At 36.6% G+C, this 19,921-nt stretch overlaps 1 protein-coding gene across 1 annotated transcript in view; it reads left to right on the top strand.

The window, feature by feature from the left end:
* VAV3 (vav guanine nucleotide exchange factor 3) overlaps window positions 1–19,921 on the top strand; it is a 166,160-nt gene that overhangs the window by 54,059 nt on the left and 92,180 nt on the right. Inside the window, exons 3-8 of the mRNA XM_062581141.1 lie at window positions 8,151–8,209; window positions 9,555–9,620; window positions 12,929–13,037; window positions 15,892–15,984; window positions 16,083–16,151; window positions 19,374–19,477. Coding sequence (XP_062437125.1) covers window positions 8,151–8,209; window positions 9,555–9,620; window positions 12,929–13,037; window positions 15,892–15,984; window positions 16,083–16,151; window positions 19,374–19,477 — 500 coding nt within the window. The remainder of the gene's footprint in view (window positions 1–8,150; window positions 8,210–9,554; window positions 9,621–12,928; window positions 13,038–15,891; window positions 15,985–16,082; window positions 16,152–19,373; window positions 19,478–19,921) is intronic.

Genomic DNA, 19,921 nt, shown 5'->3' with positions numbered 1-19,921 from the left:
CTCTTTTTTTTTTTTTTAATGTTTATGAATCCTGTGTGCATGATCATGTAGTTCAATCTACAGTATTTTGATTCAGGAGTTCAAGTGAGCTGGGATATTGCTCCCAGCAAAAAGGATAAAATGTTAAAAATGTTCAATGAACTAAAAGGGTGGAGGCACGCTTTGGTTAGTGGGTGATCTGCCCTGCCCTTTGGTATTACTGAATACTACATTTATGCTTCTATTTTAACTGTTCTGGAGGAGAATGCTATAGTTATTTTACACTTACACTGTAGATGCATGAGACCAGATGTTGCTTGGTGTAATTTAGAGCTCTTCAGAGATACTGTGGCAGGGTATGAAATCCTTTGATCTAGCAGTGAAATAAGATGCAATATATATGTAACTATGTAAAATACATCTCTTCCCCCCCCCCCCCCCCAAAAAAAAAAAAAAAAAAAAAACTCCAAACCAAAATCCAACACTCTTCAGTTTGGATATTTCTATCTTAATTTTAAATACTCTGTTTTTCCTAAAAGGAGAAGAACATGCACAGCATTCTTTCCTGTCCTTTTGGTTGTTAGGTTGTCCTCTTTCATCTTCAGGAGTATCTTTTAAGATGTTCTTCTGTTTCTTTCCGTCACTTGCCTACTGCATACCAACGTGCCTGCCCCCCCCCCCCCAACTCTGCTTTCTGAAGGACTTTGAGAGAGTCTTGCATCTTTATTATAGTTGTTGATTCCCCAGGCCTTTGAAATCCCTGTAGTTTGCATCTCTGCAGTTAGTTCATCTACAAACAGGGGGAGACAAGACTGAGGAGCTGGGAGGGAAACATGTTTGGTTTTTGTTTGTTTGCTTGCTTTTTTTTTTTGTTCGTTTTTGTTTTAGTCTGAAGAAAGACTTTCCTGCTGCTTCACCTGTGAAGACATGGCTCAAATGTGCTGCCCTTTCCCCAAAGAGTAGGGAAAGAAAAACAGGTTATTCCTCAGATATATTTTGAGAGAAGACAACAGAGAAGAGATGCAGTTTAGTGGAACTGGAAGAATGGATGTGGACCATTAGGGACTCCAGAATCAGGGTAGCTGAAGATGACGCTAGTGAGGAAAGTGGCAGCATCCCACAGCTGGTGATTACCCATGTGGAAAGTAAATTCATGAGTTTGAGAAAGTCTTCCTTTGTATTGCAGCTATCAGTGCTCTGTACCTAAAGCTTACATTTCAGTGTTTGAATGAGTTGAGAAATAATTTTAAGGTATATGTGGAGCTTTGTGTAATCAAAACTAGGGTATTGTACTTCTACATGCTGGAGTTTGCTGATGATCGTGTTTCTAATTAAATGTTGGTGAGGGTACCAAGTCTCTAAGCTGCCTTCTGTGTGTTTGTGTCTGTATGACTTTGACACATTGATGCATGCCACAGCTGTACTTAGAAGTATATTTATGTAGTTGGTGTTTGAAATTTCACATTTATTTTTTATGGGCCTGATAGAAGTTCTGTTATGTGAAACTGAAGATTTGCTTTTAGGCATTTTTTTCCTCCTTTTAAATTGGTTTTTTTTCATTCTGCCTTTTTTTAGAAAGCCCTCATCCTTTCTCCTTCCCCAGATGCTTGTGGTTTGATTAAAAACTAACCTGAACCAGTGTAGAATACTAGTACTTACAATATTAGAACAAAGGAGATAGAGAGAAAATGTTCCATATAACTTAATAGCAACCTTTGCTTAGACTAATGCATTCTTTACGTCAGCAGTGGTGTAATCACTCCAGAATTGTCTGGCTAAATGTCCTTTTTCACATCTGTCAGGTAAGTTAGTTTCAAATGCAATAGTTTCTGGAGGTCTTTTCATCCAAAAGTTAATGATGGATTGTGATAAATAATCCATCCTCCCTCACCTTTTGTGCCAAAGAAAGTGTGGTATTTTCCTCTGAGTAGCAAATAATAACCATTACTTTTTTTTTTTTTTTTTTAAATATGAATCAGTTGAAAATATGTATAGAAGTTTCTTGTTATCTCTGAGTGGAAGATATGCAAAATGGGAAGATTTGTCTTTTTCTTCTTGCTCTCTCCAATCCTATATATGAGTGAAAACAGTCTCGTGAAAAGCCTCTTTGCATGTGAGCCTGAGTGGCTGCACTGTCTTTGAAGTATCTTGAATATGAGACACTTGGAAATTGTCTTGGTAAGCGTTTTAAGCCAGTGATTCAGAATGTATGTGTCTGTCTTCCCTTAGAATGCTGGATTTCTGCTTACTTCAACTTTGTCCTTCATACATCTGTCCAGAGCTCTGTGTGTGTGTACACACATGTACACGCTCCCTGTTCTGGACAGATGTATGAAATCTATAATTTAATATATACACACACACACATACATGCAGCTTAAGAATCTGTACCTTTCAATCTTCTTTATTTGCATCTCTGAAGAATTTTTTGGGGAAATTCTCGTACCATTAAACCTAACATGTTATACCTGCCTTGTCATTATCAGTAACATCACAAAAAAGCACAGAAGTTTGAACATACTCTGAATATTAATAAGTAATCTAAAATATTTGAAGCCTACTTATTTTATAGGGTAATATTTTTCTTGTATAATGTATCTTGTGTTAAACAAATGCAATTTATGCCAGTGGAAATCTGAATGTTCTTTAGACTTAGCCTTTTAAGGAATTGATTCTTGAAATGGCAAGGGTTAGCAGTTATGCTGATATTGCGTACAAAAGTGAAGGATACTAAGATTTTGTCAAGCATGAGCAGAAAAACATCATTCTAACTGAGTAACAAACTGCTTCTGTGAGGAAACAAATAGCAGTTTTGTGCTTTCTTCTGAGATGGTGTTGCCTCAGCCAGTGTTACCTGGGCATCAAACTCATCCATTTGTAGACTTTAGTTTGAGAGCAGTTATGTTCCTCAAGTGCATGCAAAATGGATATTATTTTTATATCCTATGTGTATCCTAGTATACTTTTATGTAACTGGAAGTCAGCCAACCAAAAAGCTTATTTCAAAGTCAGTTGACAGGGAGCATATTTCAGACCTGCAATTACAGAGATCTAAAATTTTCTCAAAAGGAGTGAGAGTGTTTAAGGTTGCTCTTCTAACCCAGAGACTGGAATGGAGACAGACTATAGACAAAGAGCTTACCGACTGTTTGGTAAGGATTGGTTTTTTTTGCTGTGTTGTTAAAGATGTTTTTTTTTCCAAAATTTATCAAGTAAGATAAGACCTGTTTTGGAAGAAACCTACGTGCATGTTTCAAAAAGTAGCATGTCAACATGTGGGTTGGTATTGGAAATATTCTTCACTGTTAAACATAGCTGCTTTACTTCTGTTTATACACATATTTGCTAAACAAATTCACTTTGAGGGTGCAAATAAAGCTCAGTTTTCAATAGAACACAACTCTTGGATACTGAACTAGATGCCCAGATTTTGAAAAAAGACTTGATAAGCTTGTGAATTCTTGGTGACTTTTGCTGTGTCTTAGAAAAATTTACCCTGATTTAAGTGCATATTTGGAAACTTTGCAGCTTTGAAGACTTAACACAAATGAGTGTTCTTTCTCATCAGTATCAGCATACTTTGAAACTGTTGCCACCAGCATTTCCTGATAACTTCATGTTTCTGTTTAGCTAGACACCAGAAATAAGTATGTGCTGAAGAGAACTGTCTATAGTGAGAAAATGCTGCCTGTTTGGGGAGATAGTGAGTTGCAAGATGTTTATTTTGGGTTCTTCCAAAAGTGGAGAAGTACTTTAAAAATCCTACACTGAGTAGACAAAATAAAGTAACCTCCACCAAAATACTTGATAAAGCACACTTAAACTCAGTGACTCTCTCCACTACTGTAAAAAGTAGTAAAATAGTCCCTCTAGTGTACCGCTGCTGTAAGTATGTACAGGAGTACTGACTTGGTTTACTGCAGAGCACTGTTGCAGGAAATTACAAAATAGTACTTCGGCAAGGGATGTGGAAGCGCTTACATAAACTGGAGAGGCTGATTGACAACAGCGAGTCAAGTGAAACAATAATAAATCCCAAGCCAAAAAAAAGCTGCTGTTGGAGTAACTCATGAAGTGGGAAGAAGAAGGTTGGTGCGAGCACGTGCCTGTGGCAGCGGCACGGGCGAGGAGCGCGGCCCCTTGCTGCGGGGCCCTCCTCCATGCCCTTCCTCCTGCAGGGCCCGAGCCCTGAGTATCATGCCGTATTTTGCATAAGCTGGTTATGTACTGAGAAACAAACTTGGATGTTGCTGTTGTCTTGAAGTGAGCGGGGCTTGATGCAGTTTCTAAAGAGCTGCTTAACCTCTGACTGCTAGAGTTGGTGTGAAGGAATTAGGCTGAGGGAGATGCAGGCTGGGTTTCCTTTCCGTGTGCCTGCGAGTCTCTTGCTAACAGCTCCAATCCCTGGTTCAGGGTAGGAGATGCATAGAGTTGTTGTGCTTCTCCGGCTTGACTAGGATTAGTTGTTGCTGGAGGTTTCAGAATTTTATTTTATTTTTTTTAAACTTATCGCAGCTAGCTAGAACATAAATATATACTCTGTATTTCTCACTTCCTATTTCAGCTAGCAGCAGTATGCATGCAAAGGCGCTAGGGCACTTTGTGCAGCTGTTTATTACAGAGCACTCCCAGCCGTGGAAGCCTTGTTCTGGGCTTCGGGCAAGCATTTAAAAAGAAGTCATGCTTCAAAGACTGCTAATTTTGGACCTAGAGCTAAGATCCAGTTTACCTCAGTAAAAAGTACAGGAGGGGCTGACCGACTGAAGCGTTCAAATGCTTGCTGCGGGAGAGAATTGTGCAATCGCTTAGCATTAAATGGGTTAAACAGGTTAAAGTTCCTCTGAAAATAAGAGAGTAAGGCAAAAATAGCACATGAAAAACATTAATTTGAGTGTTACAGGCATTCATTATGTTTATGGTATACTGTAATTCTGGAGTTTGGAATTACATTATACATAGCTTCCCTCACACCAGCTGTATAAGACTTCAAACCTGAGGTATTCAGAAAGACACTCCTGTGTCTGTCTGTCTTTGCCAGTTTGTTGAAAACCAGATGTTTTGCTGGGGATTTTTATGAGCTTCTAATGAAATGCTGCTTGTTTTTCTGCTAACCCAGCCCGTATCTATCTAATACTTTATGAGTCTAGGCTGCCACAGAGTTAAAAACTCGAACTCTTTCTACAGTGGATCAGAAGGAGAAAAAAAAAGGAAACTTCATGTGGAAGAAGAGGAGAATCTTTCCTTGCCCCACTACATGTCAGAGCAAATAAATTTACACACACATACATGATGTGATATGTGATGTGTGTGTACACAGCCGTATGTGAGCTAGGCCAAGTCTGTTGACCAGCAATAATAGTTTTACATATGCTTATTTTTATAAATATTCTTGACATTTGCTCAGACTTCTTAGCATTACAGGCAGCAGTCAATGGACAAACTTCTATTTTGTAGAAATTATGTCTATTTTTTACTTAGATATTTTAATCTTAAATATATTGGGGGTGATTAAGGGTATTCAGTTCATAATTACTGAAGGAAAAGAATAGCAGTCTGTGCCCATTATTTACTCTTTGCGATGCCAGTGTTGATGTGCTTCCTGGGTACTTCTCAGGAGCACGTTGTCTCTGCTGAAATACCCTCAGCTGTTGTGCTGAGATAAGCATTTTTCTCTCTCTTGGATTATCGAATATTCTGCATTTGATAGGAGTCTGCCTGCTGGCTCCCTAGCACGTTAGCAGGCTCTTCGTGCAACGCTGGGCCCTCTCCCTTCCTTCCAAGAGTGGTGAAAATGATTAGTCGTCCTTTCTGAGTCTTCAGCACAGTTACTCCAGGGCACCCAACTCATAGTCACCGTCTTGGGTTTTCTCTAGTCTTGTAATTCCTTTCTCTTGCCCCATCCTTGTATGTATGCCCTTGTAAACACTGGTCTGGCCTTTTCAATATAATTTTTAAAAATGAAGGGTTTGCATCAGTTCCTGAAGGAATTTCTCCCCTGCCTGTTAATTTCCAATTCTTGCTATAGCATGTAATTTGGCAGGACATTTTGGGAACACCGTTTGCTAAAGTTAACTCCCTAAAATACTTCTATGAGAAGATTGTACAAATCTTCTGATATATATCTATCTGAGATATGTTAAAATGTGAAAGGGATATTTAACTTCTTTTTTTTTTTCTTTTTTGATAATTGTACAAATCTCATTGTCTTGAAACAACTGTAATTAGCTATAAAGAATAAACTATACTTTGACAGGGATTGATTGTGCTAGACGAGTGAGAATCCCCCATAAGGAAAAGGATTTGTGTGGTGGAGTATTTTGAAAAAGATCTTCTATGTGCTGAGATATGTTAAAATGTGAAAGGGATATTTAACTTCTTCTTCTTTTTCTCTCTCTCTCTCTCTTTTTTTTTTTTTTTTTTTTCTTTTTTGATAATCATTAAAACTCTTTCCCTGTGGTTTTGCTAATCAATACCTTCCCATCTGTCAGGACAAATCATTCTGCTGCTATCGAATTTTCAGTTCACTTCCCATAGTATCTGGTTTCATGTGTCTTGCTGTTTTTGCACAGTTCTGCGTGGGGAGGATCTTACAGGTTGCAGATGTGCATAAATCAGAAATCACTTGGTTTCAAATTAACAAGATTTCTTTAAAGAAATCTTTTTCTTTTTCATCTTTTGACTAATGCAGTTAATTAACTTTATTGTCTATTCAGTTAACTATATTCACAATATAAATTTTTTATCTAGTCTGCGTTGCAATGTTTCTGTTTATGGAGGAATTAATTTGCCTGTGACTTTGAGTAAGTTCATAGCATATTTATTTTTCTTTGCCTTTTCTGTGAGTCAAAAAAATTTTACTTTTTTGACATTATTTTGTGACATTATTTTTTGCAGTAACTTAGATGAACCCAAAACGTTCTGTTCACAGGAATAGTATAGCTGCTTTTATTTTGAAATTTGCTTATCCCCAAGTGAAACTTGACTTGTTTTGGAGGCTCTTTAACTTCAGTTAAAGCTCCATGGTTGGTGATTGTTCTGCACAGGTTTTACTTATTTTCCTTTGTTGTTTTCCTTTGTAAATACATCATGTATCATGTACTTCTAATGTTGTGCATTTTATGATCGGGTAGTCTTGTATTTAAAACTTAAAAAATAATTTTAATTGTAGAGACTGTTCCAAAATGTTCAAGGAATGTAGAATTGTGGCATACCTAAAATTTAATGCTACTAATACAAACCTTCTTTGGATATTTAGCTTCTATTTAATATGGATTTAAGTTGTAAGAACCAACCTCTGACGTCTGCGAAGCTCAGTAACTTTGTCATGAGTAGTGTGGAAGTTAACGCTGGTTGTCATTTTGGCTCTTTTCCTTTCTCTAGCAAATGGGGCTTGACAATCTGACAGCATTCAAAATGAGAGAAATCATCCACGTGGCGAAGAGGGCACGCTGGGCAGAGAACAAACCGGTCTCGCAGCTGACAGCGAAACAGTTCCCTGTCTATGCCCACATATCCCTCCCTTCCCTGCACAGCGTTCTTTCTCTTACGGGATCACCGTGAGCATTTCTGAACAATCTTTTCTTAGAAAGAAATCTCCCAGAATGCAGCCGCCATCTAAAAATAAACCAAGCTTACGGGCTCAGATGTGTTGTTGCTTTTCCTGTTTGCCTAGGGGATTACCTCTCCCTGTGGGTGAGTCCTGACAAGGTGGCTTTCTGCTGACTTGTCACTTGGCTCCCTCTTCTGGCCTATGTTTGGAAAAGCATTAATGACTATCTCCGGTTTTTCCAGCTGAAAGAGAACCTCTGGAGCAGTGTTCAAGATAAAATCGGGACATGGTTGTATCCATGTCCAATTGAAAATTGGATATCCAGGTTAAAACTGTTAAGTGATTGGGTTTCTAAATGTTATTTATTTTTGCTAAAACTTGTAAATAAGAGATTTTCCTTTCCTTTCTTCTCTCCTTTCTTTCTTGGTGCACTGAAGACCAGATACTGGGTGGCAATCCATGGATCCTCAGTACACTCATATTTGGCACAGCCAGATTCTGTGTCAGTCTATGGTGTTTGTAAAACAGTCTTACTGATAAGTGAACACTAGAGAGCAAAAAGTGGAGTTTTATTGTTTCTGTTCTACAACTAAATGTTTTCTTTTTCCTTCTTTTTCTGCAGGTCATAGAAACACTCTCAAAACTTTCTCGCACTCCTATAGCAATAGGCACAGGAATAAGGTATGTTGTAGCCCTAGAGGTCTGTGGGAATAATTCCTCTTGCACTTTTCCAAGTGCTCCTTGGAAAAACCATTAGAAGCACTATAGGGAGTCACAGAGCTTTTAACAGGAGCTTAGATGATTCGACAAAAGTGAAGTAGAAATCTTTCTCCCAGTTTATCTGGAAACGGATGATGCAGGAAACCAAGTGAATTCACCTGTGAAGCTGTATCTCATGTAAATGCTGAGGCCTTTGACAGATGATGTTATAGTAGAAATATAGCCCTTTTTTCTAGAAGCTGGGAATAATAGTATATCTGAAACAAGTGCTCTAAGAACCCTTCCCCTCATCTTCTGTTTGGTGTTCTGACCTGCTCACAAGCTGATTAATAATTGCGTCCAGGGAACTTTTCAGCTGGAGCATGTTGTCATAGACTGCCCAAGAGGCTGGGGAAATTTCCATTACAAGCCCCTTAAATATTTTGCACCTAGTTAAGAAAACATGCCTGAATGTAGGGAAGAAGGGAGTGAAGAAATACAGTGTCCTGACAGCCAGTGTTCTCCAGTAAGCATTTCACTGGTTGCAAACAGTGTTGCCCTGATAGACAGCTAACCAAAGCTGTGGACTTTGAGCTCCAAGGAGTTCAGTAGGGCATTTTCTATTTCTGGTATACTTACTGAAGTATGAGAGGTCTTCTGGTATTTCAACACAGGGTGAACAAATAAATAGTTTAGTATAACGGAGCTCGGAATAATTTTGAGACATGAGCTGTATGTCAGGCTGCTGCAACACTAGTCTGTGTGGAGAGGAATAGGCTTTCTCATCTGTCTCCCTTCTGAAAATCAGGAAAATCGCCAGGTTTATGAGACTCCTGTTTAAAACAAACAAATGAAAAATCCGCCACCCTCATGAACTGCAGTCATGGCCTGTAAGAAAAGGTGAAAAATTGTGTACTTTAACTTTGTTTTTCAATTTTTGAGTGGTTTATTTCTGTAGTCCTACATCATATATGAATGGTTGATGTTTTTAAAACATACATTACAGGATTGGCTAGGAATTTATGTCTAGTGCTAAAAATTCATATTTCACTGTTGACTAGCAACTATTTAATACTCGGTTGAAAATCTGTCAGTGCTGTATATTATTGGTGACCTTATAACAGCCCCATTCAATAGGGTTTTAATATGTTAAATATAAAATTATAAATACAAGTATGAATACTTACATACTGTTTTTCAGAGAAAGAGGGTGGCATAAACACCCTCACATAGATTAATGTTTCTTAATGTTAACATTTTAGGACTAAAAAACCCCTTATGGGACTAGACCAGTATAATATAATTTATGCTATTTTTATTTCTATAGGCCCTTCCCTACAGAAGAAAGCGTTGATGATGAAGATATCTACAAAGCTCTCCCTGATCTAATAGAGTATGTTGTAAATCTTTATATGAAAAGTTCTGACTTTCGGTTGCATGCTGCTATTTATGTGATGTTATTCAGTGCACAGCTTTAATGGGAAAGGGATTTTTGTTGGATTTTAAAAAAGATTTGGTTAGTAATTATACTGGTCAGAAAGAAGTAATTATGAAATCTGAATAATTGGTAAAGAAATGTATTTTCAAAAGGGGTGTTGATAGCAAGATAAATCATGAATGCATCTCTGAATAACCTGTCTGACCTGTCAGAATGCTTTGATAGAATTACAATATCAGGTAAGGAAATTATCTTGATTTTGCAAAGAAAATAAGTGTTTGAATCACAATTCAAGTGAGTTGAGTAGTTTCCCTAAAGTCAATAAAGCTCTTCTGATGAGTGCATTTACATCTCTGGGAAAGTGTTTGCAGGTTTATTAGTTATTGGGCATTGGCTTTTGGACACAAGTGAGATAGACATTAACATACTGCCTAGTATCATGTGGTAGACTGCAGTCTTATTTGGGTGATTAGTGAGGTAAATGTGTCTGGCATAAACGACTCAGTTCAGTGGTAGAAAAAAAAATGCTCTTGTTTCCTATGGTTAAGATCTCTCATGACGTGTTAGGGATTGTGTTGGCTGAGAGCGAAGATCTGAGCTGCTAGTTTCAAAGCTCCTTGTCCTAAAGCTTCTTGTTCACCAGCCCTCAGTTTGTTGAACTCCCATCCCGCTGTCTCTTGGCTGTGGCCTTTTGACCATGTTGTACGTGGCTTGCTGGGGTGCCATGAAGTAGTTGTTCTTTGCAATGTGGTTCCATTTCCTTACTGTGCCGTTAAAAACGGCAAAAACCCCATGATGTTTGACATTGCCAAGTCTATTGCCTTCTCTGCAAAACTCCTCATCCCCTGCAGCTGACTGACTGCCTCATAGCTGCTTTTTGCTCTGTGTAACTGAAAATGCAGAAGGTAGGTGCTGTGGACTCCGAGCCTGAGACATGGATGGACTGGAAGTGAATGTCCTGATCTCCTAGATTCCTCCTCACCTTGGTGCCCAGGTTGCTCCTGATCTACATCTGGAGAGAGGCGTGGGCAGAGGTGGCTTCTCTGGATCTCTATCTTTGTGGTTCCTCATCCTGCTGCATTTTTTGCCTGATTGCTGGGGGTAGAAGGAGGAAGGATTTTCTGGCTTTAGCATGACTGAATCTCATGGGAAATATGAATGTGATACTTTTGCAAATAAACTCTGTCTATATTATGTAATGTATATTATGTAATATATTGTTAAAATACGCAATTCTCCAGAGTTGATTTAGAGCAATACTAAACTGTAAGTCCAAAGAGAGTAGAAATAGATATGTGAAAACCAGCTGTGGTAAACTCTGTTAATGTTTGTGGTATTAGCAGGATCTAAAAGTACTCTTCCTAAAAGTCTTTTTGAAGGGCATACAAGTTCAGAACTGGGAGACAAAGTCAGGGGAGAGGGGGAAAAGCAGGAGGTCAATAAGTCATGGCAAAGAAATTGAGATTAATAGTTTCTCTTTTTCATCAAGTAACAAATAATATCTACTGATATTTGATACTCAAATGCTTTCTTAATTGTATAAGAAGCAATTCAAGTAGTACTCTGTTCATAAGAAAGGAAAGTGCTGGAGAATGATGCAAGTGACCTACATTTTTGAGTTTCTGTTCTCTTAATTAGTGAAGTGTATTTGACTAAAATAATTAGTCTAATTGTCTCTGAGCCTAGATGTTGTCTAAAGAGTTTAGAATGAGTCTTTCCATTAGGTAGAGCTGAAGTAATTAAATGTTTCTATCCTTGCTTTACCTTTTTCCTAGATTTTATTCCCCAGAAAAGAGGTGCTAAAATGGAGTATGCATGTGCTGCATCTGAAATAGTTCCTAGCATTTCATGTTGAGCACTAGCACACCTTCATCACTAGTGTAAACTGAAATGCTAGATTTGCTTATCGCACCTGAGCTGTAGATGTATACTTTCTTCTGGGCCATGGCTATCTTTTGGAAAAGGAAAAAGTGTGTGTAATATCTTTAAGCTGATAATATTTATCTGACGAATCCTAAAGATATTTTTCTTTGTCATTCCATCTTTTGAACCTTAAAATGCTTTACTACTTTATCCTTCAGATATCCTGTATGAAAACATTTGTGATACATATTTAGTGAGAAACAAGAAATTCACTTGGTTTGTGTATATATTCTTAACCATAGATAGTGTTTTTTGTCTGGATTTTCAAAGTAGTCCATGTGGCAGCTGTGTTGATACTGATTCTCACTGTTGGTGTCTTTGAAATCATCGGTTTCTGTCAGCAGAGCTTCTGTTGTGTTGTTCTTCAGACACAAGCCACCTTACATAAATGGGTGTCCCTCCTAAATCTAGACTTGTGTATCAGCAGACAGATCCTCACTGTGTTTTTCATTCTAAATGAGCTTCAGTGTTGTCTTCCAAAAGTAAAAACCTCAAAATTATCTGCTCATCTGGTCATACCTGTGTGTTAATTGGGCCAGACTATTATCAGTATCTCTCAGTTTCTTGGCACACATACCCTAAGAAATTTGGGTGCAAGAGAGCTTGTGGGCATGGTACATGTCTAGTGCAAAGTAGGCAAAATTCCAACAGGACTGGCTGTAATGAAGCTGCGCTAGCTTACGGTAGGCTTGAACATCAACTTATGCTGAGGTATTTCTGTAGGCTGAGTGATAGGAGTTCAGTGATAGGTGCCTGGAGGATGTTTGTGCATTATAACTAAAACCTATCAAACATTTCTTGTGAAGAGTCTGTTTTCAAACTGTATTTTTTTTTTCCAAGTTTGAAAGGTCTCTTGCAGTTTGAGTACTTGAAGCTTGCTGGAGGTAATTTTTTCTATAGATGTGAAGGATACTGTATTGGTGTCTTGCATCCTTGTGTAGTGGGACACCCAGCAAATGAGGTAGCACACTTCTCTGTTTGATGTGATGGGAGAAGGGACAAAGGAAAGAGTGGTCAAACAGTACCATTTGACAAAGACATCCTGACCAGCTTATTTTGATGCCCTGCTTCTCTGTTGATACCCTAGTTTAATTCTTGTATAGTTCTAAATCTGTTTAGTCTTCAGTGTTGTGTTGATTTCATACAATCATACTTTAAATGTGGTTAGGTAAGAAAATCGAAGATCTTAATAGGTTATCACCTAAGATAGATCTGTTAATCTGTCCATTTACTGTATCAATCTTTCCCTGTGAGGAGTGCTTGCTTGCAGAGCTGACATGGTAGTTCACCTGTGCTGAATTTTTTTTTATATAATTTCATTTTTTCCTTTTATCTTTCAGTGAAACTGGTGTAGATGAAGATGAAGAGTTATATGACTGTGTCTATGGAGAAGATGAAGGTGGGGAGGTATATGAAGACCTAATGAAAGATGAAGCAGCACAGCAACCTGTACGATTTCTAATTCCTTGTTATTTTTTGACAATTGCAGTTATATTTTTTGATGTTTAATTTTCATGAAATTATCTCTTATGGCTAGTTTTGCTGAAACTTAGCTTATGTTCAGTTGTATGTAGAGCTGTCACATGTGCAGTGTACTATCTCCGATGTAAGACTTGACATAGTCTCTCTTGGCAAAGGGTCAAACACTATGGCAGGTTTTTTTGGAAGAAATATAGTTTTTAACTGAAATAAAATAATCACATATTTTGCTAAGTTTCAATCAATTGTAAAAATCAAGATTTAATATTAACTAAGAGCTATTAAAATGCTATTACTGCTTACTTCCAAGTATCCTACTTAAAAATATTATTATATCATAATAATTTTTTAAAAATGCTATTTTGGCTGTAATTAGAACAACTGTTCTGGAAATGACAACCAGAAATCTTTTCATTCCTTATTTAACCCTGTAGTCTTTTGTTGATCATTAGACTGGTCTTGCTGAGATAAAGTATGGTGCTTACTGTACCATATAAAGGCACTATGGTCAGTTTTCAAAACTTTCTTAGAAAAATATAGACCTTTACTTGCTAATCAGGGGAAGCCTCTTCTAATAATGTACTTGTCTGCCCTTCCTCGGAGATAGATGTTTTATAATCTGGAAAATGTTGGTATTTGGCCATGATAGTACACGTTTTTTTAAGATGATTGTTTTCTTCACCTTTTATATTATGTCTCATGTTGTCCTAAGTTAGAAATTCACCTCTGCTTTTACAAATTACTTAGTAATATAGTTAATTTAAATGGGACATTCTAAAGATCTTGTTCTTTTTTTTCCTTCTTGTGTATCCTTTTGAAAAGAAGTATAAAAGATACCTAACATAGTTTGTGTTCTGTTTTAACTAATTCCTCAAAATTACCACTGTCTATTGAAAGGACTATTTCCTTGGGAAGATTATTGCCTTGTTTTATTTTATATCATAATAGGTTAGTTTTAGAGTAACATAATACTACTTTCCAGACTGTTTTGCTAATACAAAATCTTGCAGATAATACATATAAATCATGGCGGAGATAAGGAGGAACTTGTGCTAGTTTTGCACATTTTGCTTAATTTGGATTGATCTCTGCATTTTGGGCCTCAGTGAAAGCCAGTTGAAAAACTAGATATTGTTTTGAATACAATCAAGTCACATGTAGGAATTTTTAGATAAGTACTTGAATCATAGGAAATTTTTACTCTGATCTTTTCTTTGTTTCTTTTTTTAAGCTTATGCTGAAACTCAAAACACAATACATTTTGGGTTGCGTATAGTAGATGTAGGTGTGTTTTCCACAGTAGAAGTTGGTTATCTTTGACAGTTCGTAGTGTGAAAACCTTTTCTGATTCTTTCCTGTTTTAAATGTCACTCTCGCATATCCATATTTCTAGCAAATGATTAATATAGAAATCGGAACTTTCACATTCTAATTTTAGTTGCATCTTAAGCCTAGATACTTCAGATGGATTGTTACAGAAAGTAGATGGAAAATGTAAACATATTAAAGCAAAATATTTCTCCCACATCATGAAATGAATGAAGACATTACAGTTGCTTTGCTCTGACAGGTTTCTCAAATGTGGTAATTATTTCTAGTTTGTGATAATTTACTCTTCAGATTCATGAAAACACTGCGTGCTAATATGACAGTCTGTGCAGTTCTTTCACTTGAATGCTATGCAAGATTTCACTGCATGTAAAAACGTTAGTGCAGAACAGTCTTCAAGCAGGTTTTTAACAGAACCCAGCACTTTTCAAAGTCTCTATTAGCTGACCAATCTTTTGTTTAAATCTCCTTCGTTCTTGATTTGTTGTCATTATCTTGCAAAGTAAACTATTCTGCTAACTATTCTGCCAGTGACAGTGATTCAAAGACAGTTTTTTTCACTTACTTACGTGTTATTTCTCTCTTTTTTTCCTCTCTCCTTTTGTCATACTCAAATTCCAGAAGTTTGTGGTATAGATAGAAAACTGTTACATTAGTAATTATTGCCAAAAGTGCCTATGGAAATGATCTGTTTGTGTTAGATGAACACAAAGAAGTAAATTCTGTTAAGGCCAATCCTTGGATTTCGTTCGCATGACTTATGAGTTGGTGCTCAACAAAAGCAAAAATGTTACAATTGAATTTCAACTTCTATCGGATATAAAAAACTTTTATATTGATGCAAATACTGCAGTTAGTTTGAAGACTAGTTTGAGCTCACAAAGGAAAAGATAAGATATAACTAAAAGCCAAAATGATCTAAAGTTTAAGCACTTTATTGAAAGTATGTGCAAGGGCTGATCTTCAAGAGATCCTTGCATTTCCTGATTCAAGACAGCTTCATGTTGTATCCTAAGATAAAGCACCCCTTGTGAACTCAGAGGAAAAACTGTAAATAAGGGTAGGGATTAGATTGAATCCAATATTTATGGCAATGCAAAGTTACTTACAGGAGTTAGTCCCATTAAGTTTAATGGAATTATTAACTGCTCAGTGTTTTAAATAAGATTTCCTAATCTGGATCTAAATAGAATGTGACTTTATACTTCAGCTTCAAAAGTATGTTTAGAGAGTTAAGATTTTTATACCTAAACATTAACTGCTCATAATATTCTGTTAATGCTGAATTTTGGTAAAACTCATACAGTCATCAGCTAATTGGACAATAAAAAAAAACCTTGGTAATTGCTACTGTCTTTGGAAGCTGCAGTATTCAAAAAACAAAAATTTCAGGAAGCAGTTATTGTCCTAATTGCTTGATTTTAAACAAATAAATACATTTGTTATCCATTATGTACCTAATAACGACTTAAACTTGACTTCATTGTAATTGCAGAAGTGTACTGAAAATGACATAAGAAGCTGTTGTCTTGCTGAAATAAAGCAAACTGAAGAGAAATATACTGAAACACTGGAATCAATAGAGAAAGTAAGATACTATTCACTTAGAGTTGTTATTTATATATTTTATTATTTACAATCTAGAAAATATAATGACACAGTCAATGTATTTTTTTTTCCTGGCAGTTTTTCATGGTGCCATTGAAAAGGTTTTTGTCAGCATCAGAGTTTGATACTGTTTTCATCAATATTCCTGTAAGTAATTGCATATTTAGTGAAAAGTTGTAAGGTTCATACCCAGGTACCGTTTTTGTGTCAGATGCTATTGCACAAACTGATTATTTGAAATAAGGTACATTTGTGTAGGTATTAGGGTGCTTAATGAAAAATGACTTGCATAATATTTCTGTCTTTTTTTTAATTTTTCCTGTTTGAAAAATAGGATAAGAGAAATACTGCTAGGCAGGAAATGAGTGCTTATAAACTGGAGTATCTTTGACTCATTAGGTAGCTAGTTTGTAGAAGTTGGATTGTTTTTTTAAAATATGCCACTATTTTAGTGACTGTTAAGTTGCCTCAATGTTGAGTGGTGCTTTTAGTAGGAAATCTATCGATACTTTTCAAATCCTGGTATCTAGGCTGTATATGTCGTAATTGAAGGTATTTGAAAGTTAAGATAACTTATTTCATAAAAGGTTTTCTGCTAAAGCTCTATCTAGGAGAACTTCTATTTAAATAAAATCTGTTAATTTTTCTGTAATTATTATTTTACCCCATTACAAGTGTGGCTTGTGGAGCAGTTCAACCTACAGAACCTTTATAGGCTGTAAAAGACCATTTCTTGGGCAGATCTCGTAGCCTGTCAAGGCTGCACGAAGTGTCAGAATTTTGCGTGTTACCTTTATTTATTTAGTGCCGTTAGGCAATGGAAGCACAGAGCAGCCTCCTTTGCCCCATCAGGCTGTCAGAGGTGGGAGCCTGGAGCAGTGTTCATGCCAACCCTTGCATGCTTCCTTCCAGGGTTTCCAGAGGCAGGCAGAAGGCAGGGACTCTGAGGATGACCAGAGTGCCTGCCTCCAGGGAGGTGGGCATGGGGCTGGCCCCACGGGTGAGCTCCACAGGGACCCTGTGCCATTATGGGCCTCTCTGTGGACAAGGCTTTGGGAACTCGATGCGTAGGGACAGATTTGAGTCTCTTTCTGAATACCCAGAGCCAGATCCTCTGCTTGGGGTTAGCTTTTAGTTACTCTGCTAGCACCAATCTGACTGAAACTAAATTAAGAGAGCTGGATTAAAATAATAGATTACAGGATGATACCTGATGTCTTGTCATATTTGTCCTTCTTTCACCTTGACCATCGAAATCTCCTTTGCTGCAATTTCCTCTTTGAATTTTAGTCCGAAATACTCGCACAGATACCTATAACCTAATTATAAATCTTAGAGTTTGTTGACTGTCTTTAGAGATCCTTTTGCTTTCCAAAACAATTTTACATTCTATCCTACATTAGTGTTTCTTATTCATTGTAAGTAAAGTTTCTTTCCAAAACTCAGTGTGCCTGGGCATGCTGACTTATGTGCATTTAAAGACCTAAAGCAAGCCAATGTGAAACACTACATGGGGGTCTGTGTTTCACACAAAGTAAGAGGTCAGTCGACTCATTAAAAAAGTGTTAGGGCATCAGATAAGAGAAATAAAGAGAACAAAAATTGTTCTTTTGAAATGAGCAGGATGTACTCAATTGCTATATATTTAGAATGTTTTACTTTGCTTTCTATTGTCAGCATTCAGTAGTCTTCTGTTACAAGCAGGTGCTTATTTCTGACTCTATAACCTTTCGTAGGCTTCCAAAAACATCAAAAGAAATGTAGCGCTTGCCTTGGCCAAGAATATGTGCAAAGATTTTGTCTGCTCAGACCTTGGCTCTGTGGCAGTTACTCAGCAGGAAGGCTGGAGGGCAGTGGAAGCTCATTTTAAACTAAAAATAACTGTTACACAAAGATGTGCAGCAAACTGGGATGTGGAGAGCAAATGTAGTTGTCTTATAACAGGATGGGTTTGCCTCTTTCAAGGAGTTGTGGTGAAGCATGGGCACTTTACAGTGATATTATATTCTGTATGTAGATTGACAGATGTCTGCTGGACAAAATTACCTGCTGATATTAAGAAGTGCTTTATTGCTAAGAAAAAACCCCAGCTCACCAGCCTAAAAATAATGCATTTCATGAGGGCTCATAGATCAGAATTTGAAGTTCAGTCCTAGGACATATATGGCTCTATGTGTGTCTGTATCTATGCATGCATGTCCATAGGTGCATGCAAAAATACATATGTGCGTGTATATGTATTTAGACATTCATATATACAAACACAGGCATATAGAGGGAAAGAGAGATGGATGTAACATAACTGATACTGAAGTACTGAAGCTTTTATTATTTTTTTAATGATGCTTAATGTTTTAAACTGAACTGATGCAAGTGTTTTCATTGGAGATAAAAGCTCGGAAAAGATTCTATTCCCATAACGCTCAGCTGTTGTTTGGCGATTGTTTAGTTGAGTCTCTGTGCGCTCTTGAAAAACGTGCTCCTATAATATATTAATTTGAAAGCATTTCTGTAATAATGTCTGTATATACTGCAACTTAAAATTCTGAGGATGTGGTCATACAGTTGTTAGCAACTGAATTTGATCTGTTTTAAGAAATTTTTGTTCTTGCAGCTGGGATGTGATAACTGACCTTATGTATATTCTTACTTTTTATTTGTGTGAAGTGAAACGCCTTCACCTAATTCACTACTGAATGTTAAATATTATTTTTGTAATATATCATTTCCTGTATTAAACCATCTTCAGTGGCTTTTTTCAACGAAGTCCTGTATTTTTCATTGCGGTACAGCACTGTACAGTGCTTACGAGCGGTTATTCTGATTCACTGAGGTGAATCCTATTCTAACTTAATTTCTTGGTACTTCTCTGACAGTACCCATGCTGATGGGTACTGATGTAAGGCTGATGTAATCACTCCTTTTTCTCAGCCTGCTGTATTGGGAAACTCATTATGGTTGCAGTTAACTTAGCACTAGAACATCACTAATTGACCAATGTAATGTACAAAACTAATTTTTCACAGCTCAGGGACATGAATCATTACTTTATCTTGTCGCTAAAGTATTTACTTGACTGACTTCATTTTAAAATTATCATTATAAAATGAAGATGAATTAATAGTGAATGTTCCAAGCTGGAATAAATTAGTCTTTAATAAGTAGTTCTTTAGTAGTTCAGTTTCTCTTGTCTCACTGTATGGAAGATGTGGCAAATCTTGAAATTAGTTTCTACTCATAAATGATCTGTTTTCTAACTTACTGAAATTGATGGGCCTAGCATGAAAACAAAGTCTTTGTAGCTCCATTTATTATTATTGTTTTTTTTAAAAACAAACCTTCTTCCCTCCCCCAATTACTGTTTTCAAGGATTTGGTGAAAATTCACAGAAGTCTAACACAGGATATCAATGATTCCATTGTTAACAAAAATGATCAGAACCTGTATCAGATTTTTATTAACTACAAGGAAAGGTAAGATTTATATAGTAACTTTTGTTACTCCTTTGTGTTAATCTACACAGTCTGTTAAAGTATTTCACTATTCCTATTTTATTTGGTGAATATTTCTAAAGTAGAATAAAATTATATATATAAAATTATTGTCAGTGTATTTATGAAGTTAATGTTTGACTGGTGTTTTGAATTTGGTAGTCAAAAAGTAACATATTGCGGTATGAGCCTTTCCTTTTCCTGTCCCCAGTTTTGGCAATATTGTTGCGTAGACAGGTAATACCTGTATTATGAATAAAACTAAATAGCTTATTTTGCACTGCATTCTTTTCCATGCAAATTATCCCAGATATTTTATGGTATGTACCCACATATTTAATAGAGTTGTTTAACAGGTAAAATATTTTAAAAAAGGAAGAGAGGTAAAATAAGAGAAGGATGTGTTTTAAGGCCATGCCAGATAAA

This window comes from Rhea pennata, chromosome 8 (genome assembly GCF_028389875.1).
Source record: "Rhea pennata isolate bPtePen1 chromosome 8, bPtePen1.pri, whole genome shotgun sequence".
Taxonomy (NCBI): Eukaryota; Metazoa; Chordata; class Aves; order Rheiformes; family Rheidae; genus Rhea; species Rhea pennata.
The sequence above is the reverse complement of the archived record's forward strand: the minus strand, read 5'-3'. Positions and strand labels throughout refer to the sequence as shown.